The sequence below is a fragment of the Globicephala melas genome, chromosome 7 (genome assembly GCF_963455315.2).
Source record: "Globicephala melas chromosome 7, mGloMel1.2, whole genome shotgun sequence".
Lineage (NCBI taxonomy): Eukaryota > Metazoa > Chordata > Mammalia > Artiodactyla > Delphinidae > Globicephala > Globicephala melas.
This window is the reverse complement of record NC_083320.1, coordinates 43,840,989-43,861,039: the sequence shown is the minus strand read 5'-3', so window position 1 is coordinate 43,861,039 and position 20,051 is coordinate 43,840,989. Positions and strand designations below refer to the sequence as shown.

Below are 20,051 nucleotides of genomic sequence, written 5' to 3'. Positions count from 1 at the left end.
AATTATATTTCTATATATTGATAACTAACATCAGAACTAGATTTTAAAAATATCATTTATAATATCATTGAAAAATATGAAATACTTAAGGAAAAATCTGACAAAAGATGTATAAGAAACTGAAAACTACAAAACATGGCTTAGGGAAATTAAAGAAGACCTAAATAAATGGAAAGATATACCTTGCTCACAGGTCTGAAGACTCAACATTGTTAAGATATCAATTCTCCCTAAATTGATAGATCCTAGACAATCCAAATAAAAATTCTAACAGGCCTTTTTGTTGAAACTTACAAAATCACTCTAAAATTCACATAGAAATACAAAGGATCTATAGAGCCAAAACAACTTGAAAGAAAAACAAAGAACAAAATTAGCGGATTATCATTACTTGATCAAGACTTACTATAAAGCAACAGTAATCAAGACAGTGTGGTGTTGGCACCAAGATCAGCACATACAAAGGTGCAAAGGCAATCAGTGGAGAAATAGTAGCTTTTCCCAAAAAATGATGTGGGAATGATTTTATCTCCCTATGCAAAATAATAAACTTTGATCTATACCTTTGATCCATACCTCTCACCACACACAAAAGTTAACTCAAAATGGAGCACAGATCTGAATGCAAGATATTTCCTCTAATAATCTTTCATCTAAAATTAAAGACATGTACAGCAGAAATTAACACAACATTGTAAATCAACTATACTTCAATAAGAATAAATAAATAAAATCGACTACAGTGCGCTAGTGTCTCCAGTTTAAATATGCTTGCCTTTGTGTTTTCAGATACAAGTATGAGCTAATATAAACTTTTAGGTATCTTCCTATTATAATTTATTTTTAAAAGTTCTTTCATACAAGATTCCATCAATTCCTTCAATAACTGTAATCTGAAATGTATCAAAAGGCGATAATTGTAAAAGTAATTATGAAAAATTTGGGTTTTTTTTTTTTGTTTTTTTTTTACCTATTGCTGTTTCTGGCATTGCAAAAAGAGACTTTTCAGTAGCCACTCGGAATAGCCCATGAACTGAGAGACCAACTCCCTAGGGAAAAGGCAAAAAATTGTTTTAAAAATACTGCGGGCATTAAAAAAAAAACCTCACATTCACAAACATTATAAAGCAAGTAAATTATATCATATACAAAGATATACATAATATATATTATATATAATTCTTCATAAAGAATTTCTTTAAAGGAATTTCAGGAGATAGACGGGAGGGAAACCCTAAACCACACAATTTCAGAAGAACTTTCTGGGTGAAAAGTACATGGGTATCCCTGATATCTGGAACAGATTTGTTTTAGCTAAAATGTTTTTGATTAGTATCCTGTGTTATGCTTCAGGTCCTCTTCCCCAATTACCTCTTATTTCAAACTAGATGCAGCATTATAGAATACTGACTCTTCCCAGAACCACTGAGTATTCTTAGTGGAACCAATCATCAAAAAAGCATAACCAAGCTATTCTAGCAAATTTCAGTAGCCTTAAATAGGATATTAACACATTTTATTTATTCACATAGTTCATCAAATAAAATTAGCAACATCATTTTTCTCAGATACAACACTTAGTAACTATTTAACTCTTAAAAATCCATTACTAAACACAAGTTACAAAATAAAAAGATTTGGCTGAAAGTCTGTTTCTGACTTGTTGAATGTCACTGAAAATGACAAACTTAACAGTCATCTCTGAATCAACAGATATATTTGAATAAAATAAGAGGTATACATGTGTTTACAAAGTATCCAAGTTTGTCTGTGCTCACATTGTGACATACATTTCCTATGTTATGTTTTTCACATTATTCAGAACTTCTATTAGATTGTTTAGTGCATGTAGCCTGTACAACACAGAGAACAAAGCAAACAGGAATAGCTGGAGAGAGAAAAACAGGCAAATGCACTACTCAAACTTGCCTTAAGCCCACACTTGCAGTTCAATTTTCAGGAAGACAAGCTAGGTTGCGTTTTTGTCTTTGGATTCCCATTTGTTCCCTGCACTTGTCTCTTAACTGCTCCCTTCTCTTTTCTGGATCTGTTTGGGTGAGTGCCTGTTCTTTTCAATTAAAAATGTCTCTTCACCACATTTTCAGTTAGAACCAGACCCAGATTCTGTCATGATTCAGCATCACACAATAGCTGTCTTAGGCCTTTGGCCTCTAATAAATTCATCCCAATACTGCTGTGTGCTTTTTCCTAACACTGCTCTCCCTGATAGTCATTCCCATTCTATCTTCTGGAACCCTCACTCCTTTGCAAAAGAACCACTAACAGCCCAAATTCTCTACAGAGGGCCCTCCCTACCCCCTAAATTCAAGAAAGAAAGAAATTTATAAGCCCTGTACTCTTTCATGTAGAAGCTATAGATCCCATATTCATTGATTCAGTTATTTTGTTTCAGCCATGGCTGATAAAATAATGAACAAAGTCAAAGACTTCAAAATTTTAGTAAGAAGTTATTAATGAAAAGCTTTCCAAATAAGAGGTCATTGACACCAGTACCATCAGGAGCCAATTTAAAATGCCTTTCAATTAAGATGAAATGAAGACTGGGAAAATTCAAGCCACCTGACTTGGAGATACTAAGGACATAAATACTGATCCACGTTGAAAGGGGTGTAGCACTCTCATGGCAGATTCATATCTAATTTTTGTATCTTATATAAAAGAATCCATTATAGGTTGCTTATATTAAATCCCCCTTGAAATTTCCAAAATTTACCATTACATACTATTAACCATTAATCTTAGCAGATACTCCTTTGCTAGACTAAAAAGGCTTCAGTCTTCAAGTTTTATTATATTAACAACCGGTTATACAGATTCATTCCCCAAATGTAAAATTTATTCCAATTCCTAACTCTCCTCAAATACTCTCCCTGCATCCTACCCAACCCAGCAGTCAAATTTCATTTATCACATAATTATAAATCTCTGTAGCATTTGACAGTGGCTCACTCTCTACTTCAGGAAACACCTGACTTGGCTTTGAGACACTACACTCTCCTGGTTTTCCTTCTAACTCATTAGTTGTTCTTTCTCTTCTCCCTGACATCAAAATGTTGATCTGCCCCAATGATCAGATATCATCCCTCTACTCCACTTCACCTGTACTCTGTTCTTTCTATTCATTCCCCAGGTGATCTCTTCCAAGAGCCCCAAGATTTTAAGCACTGTAACATTAACGACAAATTGTTTTCCCACCCCTGATTTCTCTAGAATTTTATATCTAGCTGTTTACTTAACATCTCCACCTAAACATCTAATATGTATCTCAATGTTCATGCATCACAAGTAAACCTCTTGATTTCTCTTTGAACATGCTGCTCCCTCAGTCTTTTCCATCTCAGCAAATAGCACCATCATTCACCTAGCTGCTCAGGCCAAAAATTTCAGCATCATCCTTTCTTTCTGATCTTACAATCTAATCTACGAACCTTTTTTTCCTTTTTTTTTTTTTTTTTTTGCGGTACGCGGGCCACTCACTGTTGTGGCCTCTCCCGTTGCGGAGCACAAGCTCCGGACGCGCAGGCTCAGCGGCCATGGCTCACGGGCCCAGCCGCTCCGCGGCATGTGGGATCTTCCTGGACCGGGGCACGAACCCGTGTCTCCTGCATCGGCAGGCGGACTCTCAACCACTGCGCCACCAGGGAAGCCCTATGAATCAGTCTTGATAGCACTAACTTCAAAATATATCTTGGATTGAGCCACTTCATCGCCACTGTTGCAACCCTAGGTGAAGTCACTATCATCTCGTGCCTGGGTTAGTCTCTCTTGCTTCTGTTTTTGCCACAATCCATCCTCTGCACAACAGCCAAGTAAACTTATTAAATGTAAATCAGTTCATGTCATTCTCCTGCCCAAAACTCTCCAGTGACTCCCCATCCCATTAAAATATTACTGAAATTCCTCATCCTGGCTGATAAGGCCCTACGTGATCTGGTCCCTTTCTATCTCCCTGATCTTATGGTCTACCATTCTCCACTTTCCTCACTTTCACTCTTGTCAGCCACACCGGCTTTTTTTTTCCTCTTAATTGACATATAATATACAATCGAAAGTACACAAATAGTACAAACAGCTAGCACACAGGTCCAGTGAATTATCCCAAAATGAACACATCCTTGTAACCAAAACCCAGATAAAAATTATCAGAAATTCTTTTATGCACCCTGTCAGCCACTACTCCCTCCCCATCCTTCAGGTAACTACTATCTTGACTTCTAACAAAATGAGATTAACTTTTTCAGGTTTTGATCTTGATATAAATAGAGCCATAGAGTATTATTTATTTGACTTCAGTCAATGTTATGTTTGCAAGATTTATTCATGTGTGTAGCAATAATTTCTTTCATTGTACAGCATTCCTTTGTATGAATAAACTATTTTCATTCTACTGTGAATAGCTAGTTAGGTTTTTCAGTTTGGGGCTACTGCAAATAACGATTCAATGACCATTCTTACACATGTCTTTTGGGGCATAAGTACATACATTTTGGTTGGGTTGTAAAACTGTTGGGTCAGAGTATTAATTCAATCAAATTTAAAAGACGAGATCAAACAATTTTCCAAAGCAGTCATACCAATTTCTACTCCAGTAGCAATATGAGTTTGTATTCCATATCTTCACCAATGCTTGAAATTGTCTTTCACATTTTAGCCATTCTATACAGATGGCCAACAGGCACATGAAAATATGCTCAACATCACTAATTATTAGAGAAATGCAAATCAAAACTACCATGAGGTATCACCTCACACCAGTCAGAATGGCCATCATGAAAAAGTCTACGAATAATAAATGCTGGAGAGGGTGTGGAGAAAATGGAACCCTTATACACTGTTGGTGGGAATGTAAATTGGTTCAAACACTACAGAGGACAGATGGAGGTTCCTTAAAAAACTAAAAATAGAGTTACCATATGATCCAGCAATTCCACTTCTGGGCATATATCCGGAAAAGACAAAAACTCTAATTCAAAAAGGTACATACACCCCAATGTTCAAAGCAGCATTATTTACAATAGCCAAGACATGGTAGCAACCTAAATGTCCCTCAACAGATGAATGGATAAAGATGTGGTATATATATACAATAGAATACTACCCAGCCATAAAAAAGAATGAAATGCCATTTGCAGAAACACGGATGGACCTAGAGATTATCATTCTAAGTGAAGTGAGACAGAGAAAGACAAATATCATACATCACTTACATATGAAATCTAAAAAAATAATACGAATAAATTTATTTACAAAACAGAAACAGACTCACATAGAAAATATTTTAGCCATTCTAGTGAGTATATGTTAGTATTTCATTGTGGTTTCAGTTCTCCTTTTCTTGCTGATTAATGCAATTGAGTGCTTTGTCATGTTTTGGTCATCTGCATATTCTCTTTATGAAATGTCTAATCTATTGCTCATTTTTCCATTGGACTTTCTTATTGATAGGTAGAAATTCTTTCTACATCCTTCATGTGATTTCTTGTCAAATATATGTATAGTCAGCCCTCCATATTCATGGCTCCTCATCTGCAGATTCAACTAACCACAGACCAAAACTATTTTCTAAAAAATTCCAACAAAAAGTTCCAAAAAACAAAACTGGAATTTGCTGCATACCAACACCTATTTACATAGCATTTACACCGTCTACAACTACTTACATAGCATTTACACTGTGTTAGGTATTGTAAGTAATCTAGGGATGATTTAAAATATATGGGAGGATGTGTGTATGTTACATGCAAATACTATGCTATTTTATACAATGGACTTGAGCATCCTTGGGTTTTAGCATCGGATGGGGGTCCTGGAACCAATCCCCTGCTGAGAACAAGGGACTGTATTCCAAATACCTATTTTCCAGTCTGTGGCTCGCCTTTTCACTCTCTTAATGATGTCTTGGAATGAACAGAGCTTCTTAATTTTAGCACAATCGAATCGGTTACGTTTGTTTATGGTACATTTAGTGTAATCCATTTAGTGTAATTTAAGTAATCCTTCCATACCCTCAAAGTGTAGCAGAAACATGTTCCAAACATTCAGGATTTTCTGTCTATTATTGATTACTAGCTTAATTCCACTGAGGCCAGAGAACAGTCTGTAAGATTAATCCTTTGGAATATGCTGAGACTAACTCTATGGCCAATTTTGGTAAATGTTCCATGCATACATGAATTGAACATGAAATCTACAGTTACTGAGTCCATGTTAATTGGATTGTTTATTGGACCATGTTCAAACCATGTGCATGCATGTAAAATGTATGTGTATATATGTACATATACTGTTTATGTCTCTGCTTCATCTGTCATTGAAAGAAGTATGTTCAAATCTTCTCCTAGGATTGTGGTTTTGTCTATTTCCCCTTTAAGGGCTTTCTACTTTTTTGCAAGATTAAACATTTTTAAATGTTTGAAAATATCACACCAGTAGAGTTATTTCACAGAGGCAGAGGTTTGTTCCCATTGTTTCTCAGTGTAATACTGTACATTATGAAACTCATTAAGCAATTCTGTTCAGCTTCATATAGCTATAAATTGAGAGTTTTAGACAAGCATTTATAAAATATCTTTCTATAGCTGATTAGAGTCAATAAAATTACTTTCAGGATCTGACTACACTGAACTTAAGAAGGTGAAAAGCTGAATAGCTTTCAACAGACTGAACTAAGCCCTATCTGCTAAGAGAATAAGAACCGAAATTGAGGGCTTGCTGAACTGGGCCCCAAAATGTTACACATTAGAAGTTAGGGTGGCCTGGATTCAAATGCTCAGCTTCAAATACTCCCATTCCTGACGGGATTGAGATGATCTGGGATTGCTAGTGCCCTTAGCCTAGGTTCCTACTAGAAACGATGGTAGGAAGATTACGCCATATCAGGGCTCAAATAATACTCAAGTAGAAATAACTCAATTAGAAATAACCAGCGCTCAATTAGAAATAATCTGACATAAGACCACATGACTAAAGCCTAAGAGAAAAAATACACAACAGAAAGATTCACAGGACATACAAATTTTGATTTGTCATACCTGTTTATTATAACTATGAAATGTCCTATATCAAGTAAAAGCTTTTGCCATAGTACCTTATTTGATATTAAAATAGCTGCATCAGTTATTTTAGCGTTGGTAAACACTTTTTCTATTATCTTACATTTAATCCTTCTGTGCCTTATAGTTATGGTGTCTCAAGCATTCCGACATTGTTTTTTACTTGGATTATTATTAAACAATCTTCATTGCAGTACTATACTGATACTGTGAAGATAAAGTAAAATGAATCTGACCCATATTTATAATCTAGTACAGAGAATATTAATATGGATAAGCATAAGTAACTGAACATATGAATGCAGTCAAACTCGTATCCTACTTGTTTAAAGTTTGGCATTCTTAAATGCAAAACTCAGGCAATCTAAGACTTTTTTTTTTTAATTAAGAGACTAGAGCCAGATGAGTTTTCACTGTTCAACAAAGGAAAAAGGCTGGTATAGCTTTAAAGCTTTTAAAGAAGATCTCATTATAATTACTTAAAAAGCACAATTAAATCCTTCAAAATGCAAATATGCTTATCAGTAACTAGAAATGAGTATCACTTCTATATTTCCAGATAATATTACTATTCTAGACAAAAAGCACATTTTAAAAAATTGATAATTATACAGATTTTTAAAGTTAATTTAATATATAGTCCATTACTCCATGATTTATACTAATGGCAAGATTAATCCCCCAACACAAAAACAAAAACACATGTAGAACAATTTAATTTGGTGCCTGAAAAAGAAATGTTCCAGATAATAATACATCAGTGTTAAATTCCCTGATTTTGGTGTCTTATTCTTAAGTAATACACACTGAAAAATTTAGCAATAAAGAATTATCATGTCTTCAACTTTCAAATGGTTCAGAAAAAAATTATCCATAGACACATGTGGGAGAGAAGAAGAGAAAATAAAACAAATGCGGAAATAATAGGGAATGTGGATGAAGGATACACTGGAGTTCTCTGTACTATATTACTAATTGAAATTGTTTCACAATAGTCTTTTTGAGCCAAATGAAAATAAAAATAAATGTTCCAGAGTAACCAGCGCCAACAACCACAGTAAAGAAAACAAACTCAGAAAGGCATACAATGGGGTGATGTGACAAATGCTCACACAAAGAGTCACGAATTTAAATTCTAATCAGAGAGAATGAGTAAGCTCCTGTCCAGAATGAACACTGCATCTCAGTATCAGTGAGTACATGAGAGTCTTCTCTCACCATCATTCAAGATTATAAATGGTTCTTTGAAATTAGGTATATATTTCTGTTAGAAATTCAAATAGATTTTCATCACACATTATGTCACTATGGTATAAAAGTTAATATCATAATCATAAAATAAGTTTCATAATGTATCTCTGGGACCACATGCCTTAGATTAGCAGCCTACCCAGTAAAAACAGTTATTTTTATTATGCTTCTCACATTAATATTAACAGACTAATATTGCATATTAATAGTATTAACATACCGATTACATAATATTAATGTTTTTTGTATTTTCGGTACGCGGGCCTCTCACTGTCATGGCCTCTCCCGTTGCGGAGCACAGGCTCCGGACACGCAGGCTCAGCAGCCATGGCTCACAGGCCTAGCTGTTCCGCGGCATGTGGGATCTTCCCAGACCGGGGCACGAACCCGTGTCCCCTGCATCAGCAGGCCGACTCTCAACCACTGCACCACCAGGGAAGCCCTATTAATGTATTCTGATAGACTACAGAGAGCATTTACATTATCCTGCTTTGGATTCATATAATTCATGTTATTTTTGGACAAAAATTATATTCAGCAGAAACAAATAATTGCGGTAGAAATATTTAATTTATTTATGAATTAACAGTCTACCATCCTTGGAGGTACAGTTTTACTTTAAACAGAAATATCAGAGAGATATTTGAAAACTGCTGAGAGTAAATCTTAAAAGTTATATGAAAAAAATTGTTTTCAAATATGTGTAGTGATGAGTGTTAACTTATGGTTTCACAACATATACATACATCAAATCATTATGTTGTCACCTAAAACATTATATGTCAATTATACCTCAATTTTTAAAAAAGCCAGTGAGCAGAAATATAATTCTGGTACATCATACATTAAAACATAAATTAGAGGGCTTCCCTGGTGGCGCAGTGGTTAAGAATCCGCCTGCCAATGCAGGGGACACGGGTTCGAGCCCTGGTCCAGGAAAATCCCACAGGCTGTGGAGCAACGAAGCCCGTGCGCCACAACTACTGAGCCTGCGCTCTAGAGCCCGCAAGGCACAACTACTGAAGCCCACACACTGCAACTACTGAGCCCACGTGCCTAGAGCCCGTGCTCTGCAACAAAGAAGCCACCGCAATAAGAAGCCAGTGCACCACAACGAGAGTAGCCCGCGCAGCAATAAAGACCCAACACAGCCCGAACGCAGCCATAAATTAATTAATTAATTAAAAAAACAAAACATAAATTAGAAATAACTCTTACGTACCTCCTGGATTCCTGCTCAAGGTTTTTGCCTAAATAAGCACATTCCCCCAATATATTATAACATACCACATATTATATTTTAAATGTCTATTATATTTATTTTTTTGAATTTTATTTTTATACAGCAGGTTCTTATTAGTTACCTATTTTATACAGATTAGTGTGTATGTCAATCCCAATCATATTTAATAGATGTTTAAAAAGAGAAGCTCTAAGAAACCACTGCCTTATATCATATATTCAAACAAGAAGAACTATTATAACAGGAGTACTCTTAATTGACCTCAGATTTACCAACAATTTCCCTTAACTCTGTAAAACTAATATCTGTATTAACTAGCATCCTGAAAGCTACTCTCTGGCTACTTTTTTTATATATAAATTTATTTATTTTATTTTTGGCTGCATTGGGTCTTTGGGCAAGCAGGGGCTACTCTTCGTTGCGGTGCCCACGGGTTTCTCATTGCAGTGGCTTCTCTTGTTACGGAGCATGGGCTCTAGAGCACAGGCTCAGTAGTTGTGGCACACGGGCTTAGTCACATTGCATGGCATGTGGGATCTTCCCGGACCAGGGCTCAAACCCGTGTCCCCTGCATTGGCAGGTGGATTCTCAACCACTGTGCCACCAGGGAAGCCTTCTGGCTACTTTTTGATATACCTGATACTTCTCTGATCTGTTGAGTTCAGAGTTTACCAAACGTCAGTCATAAATAAAGAGTTATTTCATGAGAACCAAGTTGAATACTCTGGAAAAGTATGAAAAAGCTAAGTTACTAAAAAATTTTGGTATAGGGCAAAGACAGTATTTCAAGTGACTATTCTTCATAATAACATTTATTGTTATTCTGAAACTATTATACACATTAGGACAAAGCAAATTTGTCACAATCTTAATATTATTTTTTTTAAATAAAGATTTTCAACATACATGAGAAGAAAGTTACAAATATCAAAGAAGTAAGAATCTAAATTTGAATAGGAAGTACTGAATTCAGGATCTAGGACCTATTTTCTCTTAAAAATAAAACACATATTCTTAGTTCTCTTCAAAAAGGCCTATAAACAATTACCAACTTAACTAGTGCCCAGGTTATTATTGCTAACCATCATTTCCTACTAAAAGTAACCAGGGCTGCCTTGGAAAAACACCCTATTTTAGGTCTGTTGAATAAAATGTACAAAACAAACCTGGAATATGGTTCTTTGCCACAAAGCAAAGAAACTCTCAAAGATTTCTGGGGCACAAAAGCCAACTTGAAGGTTCCCATGACAAGTCCACTCTTCTGGTTTGCCCCTCTGGGCCCCCCTTTTTCAATGTCTTTTATAGGTTCCTTGTTCTGCCTCTGGCCAATAAACATTTTTGTGTATTCCATTCTGGACTTACTTTGGTTGTCACTCTATTTCTGTCACATTTCCTTGCATTATCTTTTCTACTGACCAATTTTCAATACAAGTTTCTCTGCTATAACATGATGAGTTACTGAAAAAAATCCTCAGGCTCTACAAAACTGCACAGAGCTTATAAGAAAAATAGAGTTTCGGCAGTCCGCTCAAAACCTATGCAACTTTGTATTCTGAGTGCTAACAGAAAGAATAAATGGTCGCAGGCCAGGGACTTGATTAGGAGCACCAGCTCAATATGAACAGAGAATGCCAGTGCAGATATTTAAAATGCACAACAATAAAGTGGAAAGAATGGCAATACTTTAATCAGAGCAGAACTGGCACATGCTGAGACAAAGCAGTGTAAGTGCAGCTATAAGCCAGTGGGACCGCCATTAAACACCAAGTGCCAAGAGCTGAGGGTTCACCTTACGGTGGAGGTCCACCCAGAAACAGGCATTTGTTTGTGTGGGTTTTTTTTTTTTAATTTTCTTAAAATACAGACAAGAGAATGCCTATTCACAGTACAGCAACTGAGGTAATTAAGCACTCTTTTCCTGTCTAGATGATTATATATCTACTGCCACTATCCTATCTCCCCTTGCCTAGAAAAAAAACTGTATATGAATCAATATAATTTTTGCATTATCTTAACATCATTTTCCCATTTACCAATCACTTATGAGCTAATTCATGTTGCAGAAGCACACACTTTGGAGCATACTGTGCCTCTGTAAGTCCTAAAGTTATACTTCCTGCCCAAGCAGCACCCTGAGTTCCAGATGTGCATAACCGACAAAACACTTTTGTTCAGACAAAACACTCCCACGTGGATAAGGCCACAGGTATTTCACACCTAACAAATTAAACTCATCTCCCTTCACTCTTCCCAACCCACTCCCCAGCCACACTTTCTCCCGAATCTTAAGTAAACAGTCCACCATTCATCCCACTGCCCAGTATAGAAACCTGGAAGTCATCCTTGCCTCCTTCTCCCCTTTCTCTCTCACATCCAATACATCATCAAATCCCACCAAGTCTCCTCCTAAGTAACTCCGTTAAATCTATCTAATTTCCGCCCCCCTTCATAATCTCCATGCTAGTTCAAAATCACCATAATCTCCCACCTGGAACCCTGCAAGAGCTTCCTGAATAATCTCTTTACAACCAATCCTAACCTCCCTACAACCTGTTCCTCCCACAAGGGAGTTCTCTGTCTAAAATGCACCATTCAAGCCATTTTCCTGGCTAAAAGCACTTTAAAATGGCTCTCCCTGGGCTTCCCTGGTGGCGCAGTGGTTGGGAGTCCACCTGCCAATGCAGGGGACACGGGTTCGTGCCCCGGTCCGGGAAGATCCCACATGCCGCGGAGAGGCTAGGCCCGTGAGCCATGGCCGCTGAGCCTGCACGTCCGGAGCCTGTGCTCCGCAACAGGAGAGGCCACAACAGTGAGAGGCCCGCGTACCGCAAAAAAAAAAAAAAAAAAAAAGGCTCTCCCTCTTGATCTCAGGATAAACAACTTATGTCTAAGAGGACTGATCTGGCTTCTTGCTTACCTCTCTAACCTCAGAACTGAACCGCTATCTCCTTCATACTCCCAAATCTAGGCACACTTAACTTTCCCAAACATGAATTCTCTCATCTTCACATATACTATTATCTTCTCACTCACACACTATTCTTCTACACTGCATCAACCCCTTAACACGCTTGTACCAACCATAGCGCATTCCTCCACTATCCCACCTTGTTTGTCCCTGGCTGATTCCTCTTTAAGTCTCAGCTTAAATAAAACTTCCTCCAGGGTGCTTTCCCTACACCATCTCCATCACTAAAGTACTCAGACATACCCACACAGTTGAGGCCGGTACTCTTATGTATTCCCAGCAACTCTGTACCTGCCTCACAAGACAGTAAGGTCCATAAGGAAAGAAAATATATCTATCTTGCTCACTATTCTATCCCTAGAGCCTAACCAGTATGTAGTACATAGCAGACATCCAGTACTTTTTGCTGGTTGGGTGAAATAGCTGATAACAACCTCATATTATTGCTAAAATCATAATGAACGTCTAGTTAGTCTCAAATCTCCTACCTCCATATATCCTTAAGAGAATGAGCTCATTTTATGGGCAAAAGGAGCTCCTCTGCCCCTTTCTTCTCTGTGAAATAATCTGATGCCTCCTCAATAAGACACAGAGCCCTCTAGACCACAAATCATCCAACCCAACATAGTGGGGATAAAATGGAGGCAGGATGAGAATGGCACAGAGGAAAGGTGCCTGTCACTTGACCAAGAACCTAGGGTGCTTTCACATTTAAAAAGGAAATGAACCAAAAACCTGACCAATATGCCCACAGGAAATGGCCAAGGAAATGGAAAAGAACTCCCTGTAGATCTGAGAATCTGCAAGTCTGTGAAAGTTGCCCAGAATACCCACACTCCTGGAAAGTAAACGTTCTACTTCCCAGAAATCAATACCTTAAAATGGGGATGGAGGTGGGGCAGGGGCAGGCAGTAAAGCCAAGTTCCTGGTTAGTAAATGGAAGCACTTTCCGATTCTCTACTTAGATATGTTTGGGCTAAAAGCCAGGGTTAAAAGAGTAGAGGCAAGGAGAGAATAAAGGGCTCTATCTAGTAAGACAGACAAGAGATGAGATGCAGTTAAACAGCATAGGAACATTTGTTAAAGGGTAATCCACTGTGTATTGAAAAATAAAACCCAATGCTTACCTGTGAAAAAGGCTCACTGAGAAACTAAATAACCCTAAAAATCTATTATGAGAAATTCTGCAACTAAAAGCAACCCTTACTCTCCCCTAATAAAGCAGAAGGAAATCTAAGTAGAGAGAATCCCATGGGGGAAAGGGAGGCACCTCCCTTTCTCTATCAAGAAAAAGATCTCCATCCAGGCTTGGAGAAATGCCGACAGTGAACACAACTGAAAATGAATGCACATAAGTACATATTCTGAACACTTAGAAATCCAAGGGAAATTTCTTCTCTATTCTTCCTTTCACAGATCCTGCCGTGTTATTAATCTTCAGTCTTAAAGGAGGCTCTTTTTCATATCTTATTTTTTGGCCACGCCACGGGATCTTAGTTCCCTGACCAGGGATCTAACCTGGACCCTGGCAGTGAAAGCACCAAGTCCTAACCACTGTAACCGCCAGGGAATTCCCCATATCCTTTTTATTTGATTATTCTTCCTCTCTTAATATATTTTATTGCTTTCTCCACAACACAACTTTGCCTGTCAGTATAGTCCTTTTAGTTTTAGTTCCCAGGGCAACTGCACTGCAGTACCTTCCTTTAGTCTCTGACTGATCAACCTTTTTCTTTTCTTTTTTTTTTTTTAAGATTTTTTTGATGTGGATCATTTTTAAAGTCTTCATTGAATTTGTTGCAATATTGCTTCTGTTTTACGTTTTGGTTTTTTGACTGGGTGGCACGTGGGATCCTAGCTCCCCGACCAGGGATCAAACCCGCACCCCCTGCATTGGAAGGCAAATTCTTAATCACTAGACTGCCAGGGAAGTCCCTGACTGATCATCCTTTATCTTTGCACATTTGCTTCAGGTCTAGTTTCATCACAGTTAACAACTGGCTGCTTCCACCTTAAACCGACAAAGAACAAATAAGAATCAGAGGTTCAATGCATACCTGTCTCATATTCATGTATCTGAAATCAAGTAACCTTGATCTACACAAGCAGCCTTAGCAGTAAGAATGTCTACCATTCTTATTAGACAAAAACACTGTAAGGAAAGAAAATTACAGGACAATATTCCTGATGAACACAGATGGAAAAATCCTTAACAACATATCAGGAAACTGAATTCAACAATACATTAAAAGGATCATATACCATGATTAAGTAGGATTTACTCCTGAGATGCAAGAATGGTTCAACGTATGTGAAATCAACGTGATGCACCACATTAACAAAATGAAGGATAAAAATCATATGATCATCTCAATAGATGCAGAAAAAGCATTTGATGAAATTCAACATTCTTTTATGATAAAAATCCTCAACAAACTAGGTATAGATGGAATGTACCTCAACATAATAAAGTCCATATATGACAAGCCCACAGCTAACATCATACTCAACAGTGAAAAGCTGAATGCTTTTCCTCTATGATCAGAAGTAAGACAAGGATGCCCACTCTCACCACTTTTATTCACCACAGAAAGTCCTAGCCAGAGCAATTTGGCAAGAAGAATAAATAAAAGGATCAAAATCAGAAAGGAAGTAAAACTATCTGAAGATGACATGATATTATATATAGGAAACCCTAAAGATGCCACAAAAAAAATGTTAAAAACTAGTAAACAAATTCAGTAAAGTTGCAGGATACAAAATTAATACACAAAAATCAGTTGTGTTTCTGTACACAAATAACTTTCAGAGAGAGAAATTAAGAAAACAATCCCATTTACAACTGGATCAAAAAGAATAAAATACCTAAGAATAAATTTAACCAAGGAGGTGAAAGAGCTATACACTCACAACTCTAAGACATTGATGAAAGAAACTGAAGAAGACACATATTATGGAAAGATATTCTGTGCTCACTGATCGGATGAATATTGTTTAAATGTCCATATTACCCAAAGCAATCTACAAACTCAATGTAATCTCTGTCAAAATTCCAATGGCATTTTTCACAGATACAGAATAATCAAGACCTCAAATAGCCAAAGAAACTTTGAGAAAGAAAAACAAAGCTGGAAGCATCACACTTCCTGACTTCAAATCATATTATAAAGCTACAGTCATCAAAACACTATGGTATTGGCATAAAAACAGACACATAGACCAGTGGAACCAAAAAAAAAAAAATAGAGAGAGAGAGAATGCACCCCAAAATAAAACTACACAATACAGTCAATTAATTTTCAACAAAGGAGTCAAGAATATACAATGGGGAAAGGACTATCTCTTCAATAAATGGTGTTGGGAAAACCAGATATCCACACGGAAAAAAATGAAACTAAACCTCACTTTATACACAAAAACCAGCTCAAAATGGATTAGACTTGAATGTAAGACCTGAAATCATAAAACTCCTAGAAGAAAACATAAGGAATAAGCTCCTTCATACTGGTCTTGGCAATGATTTGGGGGATTGACACCAAATGCAAAGGCAAAAAAGCAAAAATAAACGTGAACTGTATCAAATAGAAGCTTCTACACAGCAAAGGAAATCATCAACAAATGAAAAGGCAACCTATGACATGGGAGAAAATATCTGCAAACCATATAACTGATCAGGGGTTAATATCCAAAATACACTCAGCCCTCCACACCCACAGATTTAACCAACTGTGAATTCAAAATATTGAGAAAAAAACTCCAGAAAGTTCCGAAAAGCAAGATTTGAATTTTGCTGTGCAACAGGAACTATTTACATTGTATTTTCACAGCATTTACACCGTATAAGTAACCTAGAGATGATTTAAAGTATATAGGAGGATATGCATAGGTTATATGCAAATACTACATCATTTTGTAGTAATTCTTCTCATAAGAACATGTCTCAGTGACATTAATTGTGGCTAAACTCAATCTGATTCAGTAGCTCCCATCTAACTGAGCACTAGTCAGTTTTCCACGTGGCTGGTTTGTATCCCAAAAAGTCGTTTGGAGATTGTATATGCTCACTGTTTCCAATCCAGTTCCCACTCCTTCTCTATTCATTAGAGTATATCCCTTCTAAAGTATGCCTTAAAACTTTTAATTTTCCATTATATTGATCACAAAACTCTTTTGCTTGCAGCATCTTTAGGACACTTTGAGAAACACAAAAACAATACCATATTGTAAACGTATTTTGAGTTGGCTTGGGGGAGCTAATTTTGTTTCTACTGTAAAATGCATTGGTGGGAAGAGAAAAGGGAGGAAGGGAGAGAGGAAGGGACAAAGAAAGGGAAGAAGGAAAAGGAAAGAAACGTAAAAGTTTTTTAAATCCAATTCAATTGGGAGGGAAATGTAGGCAGTACTACACATACAGAATAAAAATAAGGATTTTTTCTGTTCTATATCTACTTAAAATTAATTTTAACTTTTAAAGCAAATTTGCCTTTCCGTTATATATTAACTTGAGAAAATATGACTAGATTTTTAAAATAAAGGGTAAAGGAAATTAAAATTCTTCCTTTTTAGGAAACAATGAACTATTCTTTCAAATTGCTATTCAAAAAATTTTTCGTCTCTTTCAAAAACATTGTAATGACATAATCTTACATACTTTTAATTAACCAAGTGGACAACAACTCAGAAACATTTTTATTTTACTGTATACCAAAATATCAAGTAAACATTTGAATTTCTGAAATCTAAAACATAATAGAATTTAGTTATCCCCTCTACAAAGTGCTGTGTTACTCTTCATGGTAAACAACAAGAGACAGTAAAACTGTCATTTTCATTGCTGGAAAAATATTTTTTTCCATAGTAAAAAAGAAAAAATAAAATTAAATAAAAATCAAGCTCTATGGCGCCATCTTTTGGATTGTTCAAGTTTTCTTATAATTCTTTCTTATAAGAAACAATTCATTGATCAGAATCAAGATAAAGACAGAGACAAAACTATTTGGCTACCTTTTTGTAAGCTATATTTGCCCTATCTTAGTCTCATACTTTTATATTAGGATTTAAAACGTATCCATAAAACAATTACCTATAATACTAAAATTCTACTAAAAATTCTGAAAATAAAGGCCTTTTGAATTAACAAACTGCATGTTCTCAACACTTTATGGCAGTGGTTCCTAAAGTGAGGCACCCCCACTATCACGAGCATCATCAACATCATCTGGGAACTTTTAGAAATGCAAATTCTTAGGCCACACTTCAAACTGACTAAACTGGAACTGGGGGGGTGAGAGAAGTCAGCCTTTTTTTTTTTAAGTCCATCTTTATTTATTTATTTATTTTTTATATTTATTTTTGGCTGTGTTGGGTCTTTGTTGCTGCGCACGGGCTTTCTCTAGTTGCGGTGAGCGAGAGCTACTCTTCATTGTGGTGCGCGGGGTTCTCATTGAAGTGTCTTCTCTTGTTGTGGAGCGTGGGCTCTAGGCACGTGGGCTTCAGTAGTTGCAGCATGTGGGCCCTAGAGCACACAGCTTCAGTAGTTGCAGCGCGTGGGCTCTAGAGCGCAGGCTCCGCAGTTGTGGTGCACGTGCTTAGTTGCTCTGCGGCATGTGGGATCTTCCCGGACCAGGGATCAAACCCGTGTCCCCAGCATTAGCAAGTGGATTCTTAACCACTGCACCACCAGCGAAGTCCCGACTCTGCCTTTTAACAAGCTCTTGGATTCTGATACAAACTAACCTGGGAGAACCACTGCCTTCCAGCTCTTGGATTTTGATATGAGCTAACCTGTGAGAACCACTGCCTTTTTGAAAAAGGTCCACAGCTAACACTGAACTATACACTAGTTGGGAATTGCTAGTAAGTTCAGCAGTTCCTAACCTTAGTTTCATATTGGGATTACAAGGGAGCTTTAAAAATACCCGAGTCCTGCTCTAATATGTGGTTAATGGTTCAGGAGGTAAGTAAAGCCTGGGCACCAGGATTTCTGAAAGACTCTCAAGTGATTGAAAATGCAGCCAAGGTTGAGAGCTAAAGATCTAGAGGCTTACATGTTCAAAAGCTAGAGTTCACTGAGTCTTATATTAAGCAACGTTTGTAAATGAGACATGAAAAGTTAGTCTTCAAAACCAAGATACATATAAAATCCCATTACAAGAAAAAAGAACTGATTCACTTCCAGTCTGTAAATTTTACTCCTTCAAAGGCTACAAAAATGTTTTTTAAAGCAGAGTTTTTTAAATAAACAATTTATTAAATATATACTGTGCATTCCCTAGTTGTTATGAGCATGCTAAAAAAAAAAGAGTAGTCCTCACCTTTATAGACCATCTAATATACTTGGGCATATTTCATAATAACTGACAATAAAGAATAAATGCCAAATTTGGAGTAAAGATTGAATGCACTGAGTCAATGAAGGAAAAAAAATCACACCTAATCATAGTGGTATTTAAGACTGTTAAAAAATATAGGGTAGAACTTTCAGTCTTTAAAGATGAATTAGATGTAGACTACATATGGGGAGTTGTAGGTGGCAGACCTGATAGAAGAAAAGACACATAGGTTTGTTTTTTTTTTTTAGGGGCAGGGCTGACAATATGTAATATAAAAGAACCTTTCTCACTGAGGGGCTCGTCATCTGAACCAGAGATCACTGCAAAAGACTTAACTATTTTCTCAGTTTTTCCAAGCATGGTATATAACTGGTACCATTCTAGAATCACAGGGCAGAAATATGAATGCAGTTAATTCATTACATACAATCGATGTCTTGGGCACTAGTTCCCACTTAACATGACTCAATCACTTGGAGGACTTATTAAAACACATACTACTGGGCTCCACCCTTAGAGTTTGACTAATGTTTGTTCTCATCATTTTTATCCTTGTCCTTTCTTGGTGAGAGCTTCTCAAGTTTGTCCTCCACAGACACAAGTTCATTAACTGTAATATGAAATTCAACTCCTTCTTATCTATGACCTTCAAAGTGGAATGTCAGGTTCTGCTATTGCATTTTAGTTTCCAGTCATCCTTCCTATGTTGCCTGTTCCCCCTTGTAACCTGCTGCCCTTTCATCTAAGCTTGTTGTCTAATTATGGGCTGTCTTTCCTATTTCATTGGAGCCACATCATTTTACATGTTTATTAAGTATGCCCAATGTTTTTTTGTTTGTTTTCATTTTTTTCTGGTTCCTTTCACATTCACAGGGGGCTCTTCCTTCAAAGCTTCAGATTATGTTCCTTCCTTTTGTTCTGCAGAATTTTTTCAGGGAGCTCTTATTTTTCCCATCTTAGCACTTTATTGACAAAGAAAGCACAATCAACTCACGCTCAGTATCTGCCACAAGCTGAGAGGTACAGACTGCCCTTGATCCTGCTCCTAACCACAGGTGCTAATGGAAGCCCTTTCCCAAAATGATGTGCAGGATCTAAGCAGTTCTGATGGATAGGGTGTGTGGGATTAACAGATGCAAACTATTATGTGCAGAATGGATAAACAACAAGGTCCCACTGTATAG

General features: G+C 36.9%; 1 protein-coding gene across 1 annotated transcript in view; it reads right to left on the bottom strand.

The window, feature by feature from the left end:
- The window catches only part of HIBCH (3-hydroxyisobutyryl-CoA hydrolase), an 87,836-nt gene that overhangs the window by 36,773 nt on the left and 31,012 nt on the right, over window positions 1-20,051 (bottom strand). Inside the window, exon 7 of the mRNA XM_030847749.3 lies at window positions 971-1,049. Within this exon, the coding sequence (XP_030703609.1) occupies window positions 971-1,049 (79 nt within the window). The remainder of the gene's footprint in view (window positions 1-970; window positions 1,050-20,051) is intronic.